General features: G+C 34.8%; 1 protein-coding gene across 5 annotated transcripts in view; it reads right to left on the bottom strand.

The window, feature by feature from the left end:
- Positions 1-19,607, bottom strand: part of Rlip (Ral interacting protein) — a 114,955-nt gene that overhangs the window by 78,920 nt on the left and 16,428 nt on the right. For 4 of the 5 annotated variants that reach the window (XM_076517502.1, XM_076517500.1, XM_076517503.1 and 1 more), the window contains exons 2-3: positions 18,096-18,254; positions 419-551 (exon numbers count right to left, since the gene is read on the bottom strand). In XM_076517502.1, the coding sequence (XP_076373617.1) occupies positions 419-551; positions 18,096-18,186 (224 nt within the window). In that variant the 5' untranslated portion in view covers positions 18,187-18,254. Of the gene's footprint in view, positions 1-418; positions 566-18,095; positions 18,255-19,607 lie in introns of all 5 variants that reach the window. The other variant, XM_076517504.1, reaches the window with a different exon arrangement.

Raw genomic sequence — 19,607 nt, forward strand, 5'->3', positions numbered from 1 at the left:
TTATAATGGTGATTTTGAAACGAACTTATCACAAAGTGTATTGTAACGATAAAGTGGAGAAGAATATTTCACCATGTCAATTTACGTTCTTATTTTACTGAACTATCCCATATAGATTTTCATGAAGAAAGATAGTTATTTAAAAGCATAAATTCAACAACAGTAACCAACAAGGAAAGAAAGTTTTGTGCATATGTTTACTTGCTTTAGTATATTATTTTCAAACAAGTAGACTATGTGTTATTTGTTTATTACTGAAATTTATTGCCAACAAGTCACCGACACCTAATGTAAAGAACCTTGCAATACAGAACATTACAAAATTTGTTCCTATTTTGAACAAGTCAGTCTTTAGTATTATATGAAATAACATAAATAATATTTTCATAAACATTTTCAATTATAAGAAGTTTCCTACCGTGATTCTTCCATTTCACTATCTGAACATTCACCCTCAAATGCAATGTACCCTTTTTCTTTCTTACTATCCTTCTTGTCCTTTCTCTTTCCAATAATTAAATCTTTCTTGGAAAACTTTTCATCCTCACTGGCTGCAAGGGAACAACTGGTGTAATTATATTAGACATTCAAATAATACCATGGAAAAATAAACACTGTGCAAAAACAAGCTAGATGATTCCATGTCAAATCCAGATTTTGGAAAATTTTCCAGGTAACCCCTTCAGAATGCCTTGAAAAAATTCACGTGCTCATCTACCCATATAATAAAAAACTGCCAAAGATTAGATCAATATCTCTAATAGTTTCTGATTTACAGCCCTGCTAATTTTAGTTAATTTTTTTATTTATTTTTGGCAAATTCATTATCAGGCAACTTTGGCTGCTTAAAGCTGTAAGAGTAGTAGTGGTAGAAGGCTGAAATTTGCTACACTGACTGAATTAATCTCAAAGAATTCAAAAATGGTCTCAAACCAAGTTTCTCTCTCTTAGGATTTTCATAGTGAGGCTGTAAAATCACCTGAAAACCCAAAATTATAAAAAACATTGGTTTATTTAATAAGCCATAGCTCTAAGACTTAATATGATATAAAGCTGAATTTTGTTTTCAAATTTCCTATAACATATCAGTTAATAAATCAGCAATTGTTGTAATTAAAAGTCTATTAGATCTCCTGTACAAAAATTTAGTTGCATGCAACTTTTTAATATTTAGCTAAAAATAGCCCTGCTTCAGGCCACAGTTTGACCATGTCACCAGTTATTTAGCCTTTTCAGATTTTAACCATATATTCTTACATATCTGAATATGATCTACATAAAAAATCAGGATGGTGTACAACCTACTTTTTGAGTTATAATTTTTAAAGTATCCTCTGGCCATACATTGTTTACTTGAAAAAACACTTCAATTCTGGTGTGTTAGTGTGTGCAAATATATCCATACAAATTTGAAATATTTTATGAATCTCATTGAAATATTCTAATCAGCCTTTACCATATATTCTTACATCTCTGAACATGATCTTAAAAAAAAATCAAGGTTGTGAAACATAATAAATTATCAAATTTTAAGTGTCTCTGATATGTACCATTGGGCAAAGGACCACATTCAGGTCATTCAGTTCTTTCTTCTCAATCAGGAATCAATCCTACAGAATTGTGTAAAGTTTGATCTACTTGAGCACTATGAAAAATGCAAAACTGTGGCAGGTTTTAGGTCACATCATAGCTTTATTCCCCACTCTACCAACAAATTGTATATGAGAAGGCTATCAGATGATGATGTGTACACAGTTGTAACTGTTGGTAGTAGCAGTGAAAATGATGCTGCAGCAGCTCAAATAGGGTCTAATGATAGCAATGGCAATTATCAGCCAGGGAAATATGTGGCATGTGTATACAATCATGAATGGTATGTGGGAAACATAAAAGATAGATCAAATGAACATTCCAATGTGTTGGTGTCATTTATGATGAAATCAAGAAACAAACTGTTCTCATGGCCTGCAAGATCACATAAAGATGAAAACTGGATTCCTTTCCAACATATTCTTTGTCTGATAAGTGCACCTACTGTGGAAGGCAATAGTGCTCGCCACTATGTTCTAAGTCAAAGTGATCTCAACATATTCAAACTCAAATTTCAGACATTTATTCAACTTGTCTGAGCAAAGCAATGTTTATTTAATGTTGTTAAGGCTAATTTATCACCAAAGCAGTTTTGAAACATTTCATTGTCACGATTATTGCTGTTTGGTGTGACTATAATCTTTCTCAGTTATCCCCTGTTGTAGCACTGTGCTTTTTGTGTCTGATTTACCTTTGTATTTATTATATTATGAATCTTAAACTCAGCCATATTTGTATAACTGTAATGCATACACAGTATATTTGCATTGCCATGTGATCTAACTAGTTATGTTAATAAACTTGTTCAGAAATGAATTAATTCTTTCTTGTTTCTTACAACTTCATTATTTAACACTATGAAAGGCTGGTTAGAATATTTCAGTGGGATTCATAAAATTCTGACAGGTATTTTTCAAAATTGTATGGATATATTTGCACACAGTAACACACCTGAACTGAATTTTTTAAAATAAAAACATATGGTCAGAGGATACTTTAAAAATTATAAATCAAAAAGTAGGTTGAACACCATCCTGATTTTTTTGTAGATCATATTCAGAGATGTAAGAATATATGGTAAAAACCTGAAAAGGCTGAATAACTGGTAACATGGTCAAACTATGGCCTGAAGTAGGGCTATTTTTAGCTAAATGATATAAAATTGCATGCAGCTAAATTTTTGTACAGGAGATCTAACAGACTTTTAATTACAACAATTGCTGACTTATCAACTGATATGATATAGGAAAGTAGAAAAAATATTCAGCTTTGAATCATATTAAGTTTTAGAGCTATGGCTTATTATATAAACCAATCAGTGATGTTGAGAAACCAATGTTTTTTACAATTTTGGGTTTTCAGGTGATTTTACTGCCTCACTATGCAAATCCTAAGAGAGATAAACTTGGTTTGAGACCATTTTTGAATTCTGTGAGATTAATTCAGTCAATGTAGCAAATTTCAGCCTTTTACCACCATTACTCTTGCAGCTTTAAGCAGCCAAAGTTGCCTGAAAATGAATTTGCCAAAAATAAAAAGAAATTAACTAAATGTTACAGGGCTCTAAGTCAGAAACTATTAGAGATATTGATCTAATCTTTAGCAGTTTTTCATTGTATGGGTAGATGAGCACATGTGAATTTTTTCAAGGCATTCTGTGGGGGTCACCTGCAGCCCCCTGGATGATTTGACATGGAATGACCCAGCTCTTTTACCAGTTTATGCCAACAACTTATGTTCACACATTGTTTTGTATCTGCACTTTTTAGTTAATTAATTGATTATAATATATATTTAATAAATAAAAATAAGCTCAACTTAAAAAAAAATTGCACAAATAAAAGATCTCCAGGGTACAGATTAAACTGTGGGATATAAAATGTGCACTAGGTTTTAGAGGTCACTGCAGAAATGGAACCCAAATTGCAATGGGGATACACTGTCTATCAGCCTTGACCTTTATTCTCCAGTTTCTCATGAAGAAATTCATAAATTACAATAAACAAAATTCAATTACAAAATAGTCAAAATAAACAGAAACTAGGGCAGCAAGATGAAGATGCTTAAGCTCACAACATTTCCCATGTGTATCACCCTTCACAGCTTATAGACAGTTGTAGGGTGGTTGGTTGGTTGGTTGGTTGTTTGCCATCATTGGTGCAAAGCAACTAGGCTATCTACACCAAACAACCGGTAAAAAATAAAAATAAAATTATTAAAATACATTAAAAGGAATCACTTTAAAACATTTTTGAAATATTAACTTAAATATGGCTTTAAAAATTTAAAAAAACCTATTAAGAATAAACCCATAGTAAAAAATATGTCTGAAATGATGCCATCGCTCACAGTCGTAACAATGGCACAACAGTAAAATGTGGGCTATTGGGTCTTAAGTGTCACACAGACCACACATTGCTGCATCAGTATCAGATAAGAGAAAATTATGGGTTAAAAAACTGTGACCAATACATAGCCTCACCTGGACAACTTTCTCCTTCTGATCCCAACAGAAGCAAGATAGAAAAGGAGCAACAGAATATTTAACTTGCAATAGCTTGTTATCACATTGCTCACTCCAAACTGACTGCCAATTGGAGTGGAGCTGAGCCTTGAATACATGACTGTAGTCTGTGTATGGGACAAGCACCAGGGCAGACAGACTTAGTTAGCTGCAATGTCAGGGATCTCTTTCCCACAAATACTGATGTGGCTTGGTATACAGAAAATCTGGATAGAAGTAGATGATAGAGATAAATTGGCTAGTCAGTTTTCAATATTGATGAGAATAATAGAAGAACTAATATGAAGTGATTCCAGGGACAGTAGAGAGCTAAGCAAGTCAGTATAAATAGTAAAATTCATGTACTGCATGGCTTCTATGTGATCTAGGGTGAGAAAAATTGCATACAGTTTGGCAGTGAATGCAGAAAGTGTAGAGAGGATTCTACATGCAACCACTGAACCACAACATACCATGCCAGATCTCACAGAGTTACCTGATTTTGAATCATCTGTATAAATGGGAATGGAAGGATGGTTCAAAAGATGTTTGGCAAATAGAAGATGGTACTTCCAATTGGGAGTATCTTCCTTTTCAGATAACTCAAAGAAAGGTCACATTTGGGGATAGTAATAAGCCACAATGTTATCCAAGGACAGACCAAGTTCATTCAACTGCACCTTCATACAAAGGCCAAAAGGAACAATGGCAGACTCTCTATTCTGAAAAAGCATGGTCCGCTGAGGAGGGAAAACACAATCCTAGGTGAGATGCTGTGGCAAGGATCAAAGTATTGAAGCATACAGTAAAGACAGTTTCAAATGGCAGACATGTAGAGGAGGTTCATGAGACTCAGTGTACAAACTCTGGACTGGAGAAGTGCAGAAAGCCCCTGTGCAGAGCAAAAGCCCCTAATGATAAACAGAATCCAACATCTTCAAGGCTGAGGACCTGGAAGAGCCATAAACCAGACACCTATAGACCAGTTTCGATTAAATGAGGGCACAATAGATTTTAACATAGAAAATCAATCTCTTCCACAAGAGATGGAATAGAGGATGTGGCAGATGTTCAGCGCCCTTGTATACATGGCACATAGCTCCTTGATGTGTAGAATAAAGGTCAGCTTATGGTCAAAGATCTGTCCCAAGAACTTTACCTCAGGGACAAAGAGGAAGCACAACTTCTCCAAGACAGAGCTCAGAATCAGGATGAATACCCTGTTGGCAGCAGAAATGCATACAAACAGTTTTAGAGTTAGAAAATGTAAAACTCTTTGCTGTGGTACACTTCAGTAAATGATTGAGGGCATTCTATAGATGTTCAATAAACCTCATGCTTGACAACTGATACAAGACTTGGAAGTCATCAACACAGAGACCATTTGCAACTGTATGGGTGGAAAGATGTCCACTGATAGCATTAATCTTTATAATGAGAAGTATGATACTCAAGACACAGCTCTTGGGGATTCCAAGTTCTTGTGGGAAAGAACAGGAAAATGTCAAACCTACATGGACATGGAGTTGCCAGTTTAATAAAAATGGGCAAATGGCCATGTAAACTATGAGTGGAGGTCTCATAGGATGTCATACATCCCTGTTGTATCATAAGCTTTCTGAAAGTCAAAAAAGTGAGGAACAAGATGTTGTCTCTTGAGAAAGGCTTCTCTGATTGATGTTTCAAGTCAAATCAGGAGCTCCACAGTGAAGTGCTGTTCTCAGAACCCACACTGGGTAAGAGAGAGGATGTTTGATTAGAGGTACAAAACAAGACTAGCATTAACCATCCTCTCCAAGATCTTACATAGCTTTTCACAGCAAATGTACAGTAGTTTGAAGGAATCTTGGGATCTTTCCCAGGCTTAGGAAAAAAAAAAAAGACAATAGCACAGTGCCAAGTGTCAGGAAAAACATTCTCCCACCAAATCCAGTTAAAAACAAATAATAATAGCAACAGAAGCAGAAGAGAGATAGCAAAGCATCTCATAGTGAATATCATCATGTCTGACCAATGTACTGCCAGACCAATAAAGATCAAATTTGAGTTCCATCAGCATAGAGGGGCAATTATAGTCATAGAAATGATCAGCATGAAAGGAAAGAGGTGATTGCTCTTCCTGTGCTTTGATGGCTAAGGTGGGGGATGAAGCAGAAGTGCTAGATGCAAGAGTATCAGCAATGTTCTGGGCATCAACAACTTCCCTGGCCATTGGACAGCAAGATGAAAGGGTACAGAAGTATACTACCCAATGACCCTTGGAATCTAGTCCCATATGACTTTGGAACTGGTGAGAGTAAATGCTAGATGGGTATTTAATCCAAGATTCCTTCTGACTTCCATGTCTGGCCTGCCAAACATGTGCAAGGGCCTGCTAAAAAGCAATGCAGTTTAAAAGTGTGGAATACCTACAAAAGGTATCCCGGGTCTGTTTTTGATCTTTTTGTGCCATGTAGCAGGCAAGATTCCAACACAGACTAGATTATTGTGAAAAACATGTTGAGGTTTTAGGAATACACTGGGAAGCTACCTGGACAATACAGTCAGTCACTGTTGCCATGCAGTCATCTACTGATAGCTTACAGATGCCAGCAGGATCGAGTTCTAAGAGCAAAGTGAAAGAAGGCCAGTTGGCTTGGTCAAATTTCCCTCATGGCATGCAGGTCAGGTGGCACTGACCATGGCCAGTCACTCTCAAAATGATAGAAAAATGATCAAATGCTCATGAGTTACTGTCAACCCTCCAAGAAGAACAGAAGAATAGTGAAGGGGAGAGATAGAGAGATCAATAGCAGTAAAAGACTGACTAGGAGTATGAAAATAATATGTGATTATGTAAACATCAATATCAGAAAATTAGTAGGCATCATAATTCTCTCTTTGTGAGTGGAGATTTGGTGCACCACAGAGATGCCTTGGCTGGACAAACCAGCAAGGATCTCCGACTCAGGAATGTTCCATAAATCCCTCTCAACTATAACTCCTCTTGAAGAATCCACAGTAGCAGGAGGAGTAGCCTCAATGAGTATATCCCCAATGTCCTTTGATTTCAAGAGGAGTTTGGTATGCTGTGGTGAAGATGCTTCCACCAAAATGTCTTCAAAGTGTAACTTCCTTACTGACTTGTAGGAGGCAACAAGCTCCTCTAATCACTTTTGAATAGAAAAGGGAGATATTGTGAAATATCTTGTGAAAATATACATGATAGGAAATTATGTAAACAGACCAATTTAAATGTAATACAGAAATTACATTTCATTCTAAAATACAACATAGTAGTCCAATGTTCCAAGAGTTTGTGTATTGCATATTTTCATATGAACCTGAAACATAGTTAACATTAATAGCAATTATACTTCTAACACAAATAGTAAACTAACTACTTATAAATTATTATGCAAAACAGTTTCTTATTGGTAATAAAATATAGCTGCCAATTTATTGTGGACGTGGTTTTGGAAGTTTGCATAAACTAAGCATACATATCCTTCATCTTATTACTAGAAGTAATAAAGTTTGTAAAAGTGAATAAAATTTGTTCTAACAAGTATATTATTTACATACTAGGCATCATTAGACAAAATTATACATAATTTGAAAGACCCTACCCAAGTATTAAATGTTTATGATTACAATGGCAGCTATTTTTACTGCTACTTCTTAACTCTTAATAGTGTTTATGATCATCTGGTAGAATGTGCAAGTGTGGTACAGGAATATATCATAGCTTTCTTCTTTATGCATTATTACTATTCATCCTCAATTTATTCTTCATTTTATATATGAGCAAGTTTTCACACAAAGTGCAGTCAAGAAAACTATGACATCAGGAACTCTATGAAGGGATGCACTACAGAGCTAAAAGAAAAAAGGCACAGCAGTAATGCCAGGGTTTTGTGGACACAATACACAAATACCAATATCATGCACAAAGTCCACAATATATGATGAAAATGTCCAAAACTGGTCCTTTGAAGCTTGGGCCACCTGTCTACAAGAGTTCAAGATCAAAGAGGTGTGTTGGGGTTGGACTCTTCCACCACCAGGATCCTCTCTTCCCCTTCATGGGTTACCACATATGGCAAAAACGTGGGTGGACCTTCAGGTCCCAGAAGATGTAAACTAAAAATATGAATCCTTCCTGGGAGGGAGGACCCCTCACCATATGCAGGAATCCACCTCCAGAGGAACTTTCATTGGAAAATCACAAAAGTTAAACCAGAAACTGGGGAAAAGGTATTTCAGTTTGTGGCACATTTACAGTTATATTTCACAAGGTGGACTGGCATGACCAAGTGTAAAGATAGTTCTGAAAGATTGGTAGGTTTATGATCACATGCTTCACTCGCATATCACTATTCCTAAATGAAAGAGCACAAAAGCTGTGAATGAGTTGATCAAGTTGGCAGAAGAGTATATGGAAGTCCATGGAGAGAGTATAACTGGCAAGTCCAGAATTAACATGTTAAAGTTAAAACCAGATGTGGCTGACCAGAAGCAGGATGCAATCAAAGGTGACAAGAATTTAACAGAGAAGAGATCTTATACTTATAAAATGAGGCACATTGAATGAGTGCAAGTATGTCATAAAAAAAAAGAAACAGTAGAAATCTCAACATAAAACAACTGATGGTGCTGGGAAGAAATGTGAAAACATTGACTGTTGCCATGGATGCTGCTGACAGAACAAACAAAATAGAGACAATTTGTTAGATTCATCACAAAAAAGAAGTGCTACTACCATGATTAAACAGTATATGATAGATGGTCAGTTCAAACTCAATCTGATGATCAGGTTACAGGCAAAGTACATCGAAGTGTAGTGGTTGACGAGACTGTAACAAACTTTCCCACAGCAAGAATAAAGGTAGAAATTCCATACTTTGTAGGAAACCTTGAAACTAAGTGTATGAAAGTACCTATTTATGGCTTAATAATTGGTAATACATAAAGGCAGTAGAAGTTTAGAGAAAAGACAGAAAGGAGATTGATAAAACATCTTCAATCACTAAAAAAGCTCAAGAAAAGAAAAGCAAACAAAACATCAAGCAAGCACCAGCAAATCTTGAAAGGTAATATTCCAAATGTAGGTCTATTGGTACTGAAAGAAATACAGAAGAAAAATCCTTCACTGCAGATACTTTAGAACATTGACTAGAAGAAAGTGAAACACAAGATAAAGTGGAGAGGGAATAAGAGAATAGATGATTGAAAGAGAGCTGTAGTGAATCTATCAAAACAGTTCTAACTAGGGAAATTGAACATATAATAATAACAGAATACTAGTTATAGAATGATAAAATTAACTCATGAGTCAACTTAGGAAGAACACTTATAAATGAAGAAAACAGCTGACAATCCCCAGAGGGAAGGTAGCCAAGGTGCCACTGGAGGAGATGCTGTAAACAGAAGAGCCATTGACCAAGAGTATCTGTGAATTTGACTGGGCCACTAACAACCATATCCAACAAGGGCAAACATTACATGCTGACATTAGTCCACTATGCAACACATTACCCAGCAGTCACAGAATTGCCAAATATAGAGACAGAGAGAGTAGCCAAAGTCCACAAGTGTTCAGTAGAGTACATTTTCTAAAAGAAGTCTTGCAAGACAATGGGACTCAAGTGACCTCAGAACTGATGCAAAAGGTGTACAGAATCATCAGTGCTTCGGCAGTTCTTTACAACCCCATAGGTAATTAACATTATGAGAGCATAAACAGTCCCAAATAGCATGCTGAAGATGTTCCAAGTGGCTGAGATTGGTACCTGTAAGCAGTATTACTTGCTTACAGACAAGTCCCACAAGCAAGTACAGGATCTTCATCTTCATACAGGAGGACAGTACAAGGTCTGATGTAAATATTAAAACAACTGTGAACAGGAGAAGAAGAGTCAGAAATGAGGAGCACACTCCAGTAAATTTTAGGCTTCATAAACCAACTGGAGATTTATCAACTCTCTTGAGAAAGTTTGTATAGAACTCAAGGCAGTCAAAAACACTTCTATAACAAGAAGGCCAAGAATCAACATTCTGGGTCCAACAGAAGATCTCAGTTCTGCTACCCACAGACAACAAGAAGCTCACTCTGCAGTGAAAAGGATCTTTAGAAGTGCAGAAAATGCTCATCAGAATGGGCTCAAGGTGAAAGTGCATGGAAAGGCCAAGATGTACTATGTTAATCTGTTGAAAAGGTACTTTAAGAAGGAAGAAGAATTTACAGGTTCAGCCACTGAGGCACAAATGAACATCACAGGTACAGATGTCATAGATGCAAAACCTGAAGATGGCAATTTTGTCATAGAAGATGGTCTACTAGATCCAAGACCACTGAGTGGAGATTAAACATATAAAGAAATCAACATCAGTGAAGATATGACTGGAAAGCAAAAGAATAAGCTACAAGATATATTGTGGTAGTATGCAAATGGCATGGCATATAACCAGGCAAGACAGACTTGTGGGACAAAATAGTTAAGTAGTGGATAAACTCAAAGTAAAGCCCTATCTGATGCCCTATTCTTTGAGACACCTGATCAAGCACTAAGTTGAGGTAATAATAGAGGCTGGAATTATTGAACTTCAAAGTCAGCCTACTGTTCACCAGTCTTAATCATGAAGAAGAGGGATAGCTCACACAACTTTTATAAGCTAAACCTTATGATTAAATTCAATTCCAAACCTATGGACAACCAAGAGGATATCATAGTGAAACTAGATGGGGCAAAGTTCTTTACCAAGATTAACCTTAGTAAAGATTACTGGTAGATTTTGATGGATATACTATCTAAATATAAGACAGTCTTTGTGAATCCAGACAGATGCTCCCAGGTTCAAGAGGACACCATGTGGGTAACTCAACTCAATACTCACATTCACATTCAACTGCTAAAGATCTTGCATAAAATTACCAACATCAAGCTTTATATGGACAAAGTTCTCATCCACATAACCACATGAGAAGAAACTCAGAGAGCTGTTCAGATAAGTGAGGGTAGCAGGGCTGATCATCCCACTATCTAAGTGTTGGATTCAAGGTGGACAATCAATAGCCACAAAATAGGAAAAGCTATCAAAATGCAAGATAAACCAGCTCCAATGATCAAGCAGCAAGTCAGATCCATCCTGGGGTTATGGAAATACTACAAAAAGTTCATCCCAAACTATGATGAAGTCACTGCACCATGACAGACCAGATCAAGAAAGGCCAATCCAATAATGTGAAATAGGAACAGCCACAGCAGATGACCTTCAGAAGTTTGCCAATCCTTAGAATTCCAGATGTCAACAAATCATTCATCATTCAGGCCAAGGCACCAGATGTTGGAATTGTAGAAGTAATTCTACAAGAGCATGACAACAGACCATATCCTATGATGTTTATCAGTAAAAAAACTGGTGAAGAATGAGAAGAATACTCTGTGATTGAACAAGAGTGGTGATCATATTTGCCATCGAGAAGTCCAGAACTACCTCTAAGGGGAAGAGTTCATGAGCTACTTGCATACATTGTGATGCAAAATCAACAGCTTAAGAATTATGAGGTGGGTATTGTGCTACAGGTTCCATATGGATGTTTGTCTGTTAGTAATTAAGCACAAATCTAAACAATGGGCTCAACATGGGTATCAAAATCCAGATTCTAGTGTTGTAAGTCTTCAGACATACTGGTGTGCTACTGGGGGTTTGGTTACACATGAAAGCCATCTAGAGTGCTGCAAATGTTAGTGTACGAGTAGAGTTTGTGCATGAATGGAAAACAGTCTTTGTATATAGTATATAAAAAATATTTTTCTTGAAGAGGGGTTTATCAGATATACGTAACTATTTTAAGTATGGTGCTTGTATTAAATTATTTTTAAAAGCAATAGTTTATTGCAGCTTTATGTGCCTTTGCAAACTGCATGTTGTGTAGTTCAATAGTCATAAATTGGCAATTGTTGTATTATTCAAGTGGACTGTATGCTGTTTCTTTGTTGTTTAAATTTATTGCCAACACATCACAGACATCAGTTATAGTTTCTTAATTTCACACCTGTAAATGTTTTAAAGCTTTGAAGCTATAATGTTCCTATACAGAAAATATATATATCCAACAGGTACTATTCTCATTGTGTTGTTACTTAAAACTTTTTTTTTTTTACACATCACAAGCTTTTCACTTTCATGCACTCCTCAATTCATATGGTGTATCTGATTATTTCATGCAAATTATTGTGTGACAAACATCTACCAGTAGTAATGTTATTAATCCATGAATCGTACAACTCTCTCTATGCTACTCTACCTTATACATCAAGTTTAGCAAAATTGTAAGCTCCTGTGAACAATTGGAAGAAAGGATGGAAAGTTCAAATGGAAGCAAGCACCTGTTGGAAATACATTTTCAGTGTAGGAAAATTATAACTTCTTATAAGGTACCTTATTTCCTTTCACATGCATAGATAGAATCCTACACTGAATAAGTGGAGAGACTGATGTGAGGGACAAAGCAGAAGCATCAGAAAGATACCCTAATAGGGGAACCATATAATAAGAGGCTTACACATGGGAAACAACAAAACTTCTTAACCTTTATACACTTTGCCCAGATGTGAAAAAGCATGACAGATCCTGGTAGAATATTGCGAGAAAACAAGACTGGACTAAGATCCTAATCACAACATAATTTAATTATCTGTGATAAACAAAATGTCGATAAAACTAGGTACGTGCCTCATGGTTGTAAAGTGGCTAAAGCCTGATGGAACATACATGTAAAGTCAACTACATTCCAAAATCCAACCCACAAGAACTGAAACCCATGGGAGGGTAGGAAAGATCAGCCAACTGAAAGAGGAAGTCCCATCACTGATCTGTGAACAAAGCATATGAGAGAAGAGTAACATACGTATATATCTGACAAATCAGATGGACCAGAATCACCTCAAACATCCTCAGCATTAAAGACACCAAGGAAGCAGAGTAGCAAAGTGCACCCACCATGACACACAACACTGGGGTAGTACATTCAAGGCAAATTTAGTAAAGGATAAGGGACACCCTAACCACACAAGAGGAATTATATTGATTGATTCAGCTCTAATTTCAATACTCAACTACCAGGAACCAACGTGCATATGGGAGTAGAATGAAGGATCCCAATTACACTACATGTGTAAGAGCATGGTTTCAATGATTAAGCTTTCAATTCAAAACTCAATCACCAAGAAACAGCTTCCATGATGGGGTAGGAGGAAGGATCCCAATCATTATGAAAGTAAAATTCATACCTACAACATATCTCAAACAAACATATGCAGAGATGAAGCGGCTATTTGAAAAACATCTCATCTACACAAGCAGAACATCGCCACCCTATTCTTAACTGTACTGAGATTTTATTATTTATATCTTATACCTCTCATTCAGGAGAATACTTGCATGGTCCACCACCCTAATGACTTGGAACTTACTTCACTGGATGACAATGTGCAGTGAGTGATCATGAAATCCTATTTTGAAAATCATCATCCATGATTTAAAGCATATTTATGAAGCAAAGATATCATGAGGAAAAACCTACAAGCAATCTTGTGGAACACCCCAATTCTAGTTTATGTAACTGTAATGAACAGTATGCATTTTGTGGCCATGGAAATTAAAGTTAAGTCAACATAGCCTTACTATAGAGGTAAGGAAAAATGTCACAAACAGAATAAAGGTAGAGAATGGCAAGAAATGAATTGAGAAAAATGATATTCCACATGAACCCACAAAGTACAGGTTAGTAAATTCAATCCAGATAAAAAAATGTTTCAAGCTTATCAGTTTATCAGTGTTGGCTGGGGATGATCAGCTAGAAAACATAACGACATGTAGGATAAAAATCCCCTTAGAAAGAAAACTGATGAAATGCAAACTGGATAAACTGGATCTAATCCTGTCCGAATATATCAACAGCCAGGGCAAGTTGATGATAAACCAGAAACCAAAAACAAAACGAGGAAACTTGGAATCAAGAAAAGACACAAATTCTTCCTATTAAAGAGTACCCCACAGGAGGCAGAGCCACCAAAAATCTGAAGTCACTCCTTGGGAGAAAGTAGATCTGGACTGGAAAAGGAATCTGCAAAAAGAACAAAAGCATCTGGAAATGCATGTCAAGAGGGTGGATTCAAAAAGAGAAATCCACTGTCTACCATAAAAAGAATGAGAATGAGTGCCCCCTTGGTGAATGATACAAATCACCATCGACAAATAGTCAGAATGAAATATGATTAGTGAAATCCTGATTAAAATAAGAAAGTGAGTTAAAGCATGTTAGAATGCTGGAAGTTGCAGGGTGTTAACATGGTAAGAGCCTTTATCTGTAGACCATTGTCCTAAAGTTTCCTGCTGATTAACCCATGAAGTGGGGTCTATAAATCCAGAACTCCAATCAGCATCAATCATACATGACAAATGGAAACACATGTAGGTAGAGCAAGTAAAGGATAGGAAGGTGCCAGACATGAAACATGAATGAAGATGGCAGTGACTCAGTAGCCCTAAATATGGACCAGTGAAGGAAAGAGACAACCATAAGTCCCTATTAAAAGTGAACAGTAAACAAATGATAAAAGATTGTCCCACCCTGTCAGATACAAAAGACTGTTTAGTGTAGTTACTATTGATCAGTTAGTTTGTTTTTTAATATTGCATGATTGTTTCAGTTTTTCATAATAAGAGTCAAAAGCAGACGATTATAATTTATTGATGTTGAGGCTATCAAACATCACGTGAAATTTATGGATGTCTAGGATATAGATTTCCAGACAGTAACCACAGGATTAAATGATAAATATAAAAATACTGTGTTATGAGTGGAAGCAGCAGACAGCCAGAGCAGACAAAAAAGTAAATTCATGGGAAGTAAAAGTTTGGCCAAGGAAAGTTAGATGTAAAGTTATCTGACACAGGAATGAAAAGACTAAAGATTAATAAAGGTCAAACAGCTAATATGTTAGAGGAAAACTAACATTTACCAAAAAAAGTGAGTTATAAAGTAACTGAACCAGCCTGAGTGTACTTTAACAAATAAACAGGCAATATCTATGAGGATCAAACAATTGTAAGTGAATTATAAACAGAATATGTGCGTGAAAGAAATATTGAAAAATAGTTTGGTTTGTCAACTGAAATTCTAAAGCAATTGAATATGCTTAAGTGGACTTTTGACAAAAAGAAAACCATATATAGTGTTTATGATATGCCTATCAACTCTAGTGTATAAAATCTGATCTACATAGATTTAACCATTTCAAAATATATTATTTTACAAACAAGTGAAATATATGCTGTATGTTTATTGTTAAACTTATCAACATGTAAAACATCTACTTTAGAAGAATCCTTAGCCCAACACCCACATTATTTAACCTTCTTACTAAATACTACTCCTTTATAATAATAATAATCCCTTTATTTTGACACATCCCATAAAATCTCCAAAGCAAAGAAGCCACATATATAGAGAAAAAACTGAAAATAAACTTCCCAACATGTAGGGAAGAAAGAAAAGTATCCCACAAAAATCTCTTACATATAGGTGGAATATCTTAGAAAGAAGGTGTAAGGAAGATATTTCTAATAGGAGAGTCAATAGGATAAGATGAAGCTGTAAAATTAGTTGTTAAATACAACAGGATTAACAGAGACTGCCCCTCACCCTATACATATGATATGAATTCTAAGTACATAGAATAAAAGAAAAAATCTGCCTGATTGCAAACTGAACCAAAGCCTCTGAAGAGCAAGACTTACAAGTACCCTCTCACAAAAGAAGGACAAAAATGGTCATCACGTAACGTCTATAGGAGGAGGGGAAAAATGATATCGTGAAATGCTCTAAAAAAATATCTGAGGTAAGTCTAGCATATTCTGCAAAAAAGTCATGGAAAGGTAAGTCATAATAAGGGGGAGGAAAATTCAGAAAATCAAGATTGTTTTAAACAAGTTTGGCTATTTAGAAGGAAAATGAGCAATACTCGGAGAAGGTATGAAAGACGCCCTGCCTTTAGTGTAAGTATAAATTATAAAGAATTGTGAAAATGAAGTAGTTGACAATGTAAATTTAAGTGTGAGGGCAGTAAATGTGTATAAATTGTTGTTTTTTAAGCAAATAAGATATTTCATCTAATTATCAATTTACCTGTAACATGAACTACAGGTAAATAGTAAATAAAAAATAAAACACATGTTAAGACTAATCAAATTGTGGAGTACACAATATATCAAGCTCTTATCTAAAAACTCTAATCTAACAATAACATACCCAATACTGGGAGAAGTTTGTGCAGACCCTGGGTCCAGAGATCCACACAAAATGAGCAAATATGAAGTATAAATGATGAATAATAATGAAAATGAAATAGGTATTATATTTAAAATTAAGTGAGTGAGTATTGACAAAGTAATGTGTATGATGACTTTAAGATAAAATTTAATTCATTTATGATATACCAGTAACATAATAGGTAATTCTAAAATAAAAGACCCATGTTAAGCCTAATCCAATATTATAGGACAAAGGATACAATTAACATCTAATTTCAAACAAGAACTTTGAGTATAAACCAACGTAACTAAACTTATACTACTAAACCAAAATAACTATGAGTAACAATATTAATAATTAAAACATTCAAAAACCACGGAAATGTAAAAACCTTATCTTTCCAAAGTTGGCAGACTGTATTTCAAAATATGTGGGCCCCTCTACTTGAGTAAAGACCTAACAAAGGTCAGTTCATTGCATGATTAATTTCCCAATGAAATAAAGCCAATACTTCCCCAGTCAAGGTTTGATATTTGAAGTCGATGTAAACGTGCTGATAAAAAACATAACCTCTGCAGTCATAAAGAATTTGGAACTTAAAAATGTTGACAGAAAAAATTAAAAAGTAGCAAAAACGTGTAATGAAGAATAAAGTTCCATAACTGGGTAGAAATATAAAATAATTCTACTTCAGAATGAGTTACAATTATTACTTTTGTATAATAAATAGCAAAGTTGTTGAAACAATTGATATAGGAAAGAAAAAAAAAAGAAGAGATCTTTGAACATGAATACTGCAAAATGAAAAGTGACATGTATAATAGCATGGAGCACTTCGAGTCACTTCGATATTGGCACTAATATTGGTAGAGGTCTGTCAAATGATAACTTGCATGCAACAGTTAGGTAAACTATATGAATTGAAAGGTGGGGAGTGAAAAGCTTGTAGCATGTGAAAACATTTTTGATAAAGAATAGCTATGTATGGAAATGGAAGAAAGGTATCTTACAACAATCAACAATTTTAAATATGGAAAAGCATAGTTAAGGTTAAGCCAATCTTTCTCAATTTTTTTTTCAAGTTATGAAGTGTTTTGGTAAATACAACATTCATGATAATTGTATAACAATAACAGTGCAGGAATTATTTTCATTGTCTCCCATCACCATGTATAATAACAATCAACTACTATATGCAGGATTAGATAAAATCTTATTTCAATATCCTATCATCCACTTCATACATATATTTATAAGAATTATCAAAATCTTTATCTAAACTACAATAGCTTGGTACAATTATTTCACATTGCTCTCCTTATTAGTTAAATAAATATTCATTATAAAACTTATTGCATATATTTGCTTATGTATATAAAACACACTATTACTGCTAAAATTACAAACATTTTTGACAGATGCTTGAATAACATGACACAACTTCTCAAGGTTTTGAATATTTTATAACATGTTTGAGTAATAACCTAATTTATACTGGATAAGATAGCTAAAGAACATATGAAAAAATATATGTGACAAGGTAAAAACTATATGTTAGTTAATCAACACTAATAAACATGTACCAAGTATACAGTTTATGAATGTATCTTGTGTTCTGATACAGATGAGATTGAAAAAAAAACTCTGTTGGTTGAGTAATTAAAAAAAACTTTAAATATGATATGCAAAAAACCAACTTACAACCACTGTCTCGGTCTGGACTCTTCATCATGCCTTCTGATGCATACAAGCCTGGGAAGTCTTTCTCAACATCAGGACTTTCAAAATCCATATTTTTTCTATCATCTATAAACTCTTGCAGTAGCCTATCGAATGAATCATCATTAGTTCATTTTTTTCCTGTAAGAAAACAAAAATATAGGTGAAATTTATGAAATTAAGAAAAACATACCTTGAAACTAAATCAAAATTTCTTTTACCCTAAATATTGGATTGTGCTAAATTATATTTTGTGGTTTGTTAAATTCATCCACTTGTGTAAGAATTGCAGTCAAAAGAAACATATCTTTTTGTAATGCAATTAGTCAATAACTGATTGTGAAGTGTTGTATATTGCATCTTACAAGATGAACAGTAACAGGCAGTCAGCGTGATTTTCAGACAAGAAGATACCTACTTAAATTTGTAATTATTATGAATGATCACACTTATTTTAAAGATATCCTTAAAGTTGGTGCCTTCCTGGCAGATGATGCAAGATTCAACCATAGAAGTGTCAAAATGGGTCATGATTAAACAACCAAAAAACTGTGATCACAGATTTCAGCAAGCCTCAAAATCTGCAGAATGTCAATAAGCAGAGATCACATGATCACATACAAAGCTCAAAGAGAGCAAAGATGTTAAGAACTGTTTATCCACAACAAAAAAGAACAATTAAGATACAGTATATTTCAGTTCATGTTAAAGCATTAAGCCACCTCAAATAGCAATAAAACATTTACAAAATTTATCACTTTTTCCACTCCTTTTCAAGAAAATGTCATGTTTTTTAACTCTAAAACAGCATCTTTCTAGCTTGAAAAAGTACAATTATAAGGTGGTGGAAGGTTCTGGAACTTATGTAAGTGAAACATTAAAACTTTAAGCTGAAAAATTACATATGTTTTATTTACATTTTAATCATATTTCACTCAGACTAATTTGGTAGACTTTGTAAGTTCTCAGACATGATTTTAGTTGGTTGGTTGTTTGGTGTTTATTGGCACATAGCAACTAAACTAACTGTGCCAAACAATCAGTAAAAAAATAAAGTAAAATTATTATAACACAATGTTGAAACACAACAATGGCCAAAATTGGGATAAAAATTTAAATAGCATTAAAAAGGGTACTGGGCCTTAAAAACGCAAAAACACAACCTAGGTGGACAGTTTCATCATTGCAAATGAAACTTTCCAGTGTTGGGGTAAACACGTAGAAGAAAAATGTCTAAAATGGTACTGTTCTTCAGAGTCATAATGATGGAATGACAGTAAAATGTGGTTCATCAGCCCCATATAAAAGAAAATAAAAAACTGACCAATACATAGCCAAACCATGACAACTTCTCCTTCTGAAAGTTATGGAAACAGGATGTCCAAAGAGCAACAGAAAGTTTAATTTGTTAAAGCTTGTTATCACATTGCTGACTCCAGGTCAATTGCTAACTGGCATGGAGCAGAGCCTTGAATTCAGCACTGCAGTCCCTAT

The sequence above is a fragment of the Tachypleus tridentatus genome, chromosome 8 (assembly GCF_004210375.1).
Source record: "Tachypleus tridentatus isolate NWPU-2018 chromosome 8, ASM421037v1, whole genome shotgun sequence".
In the NCBI taxonomy this organism is placed as follows: Eukaryota; Metazoa; Arthropoda; class Merostomata; order Xiphosura; family Limulidae; genus Tachypleus; species Tachypleus tridentatus.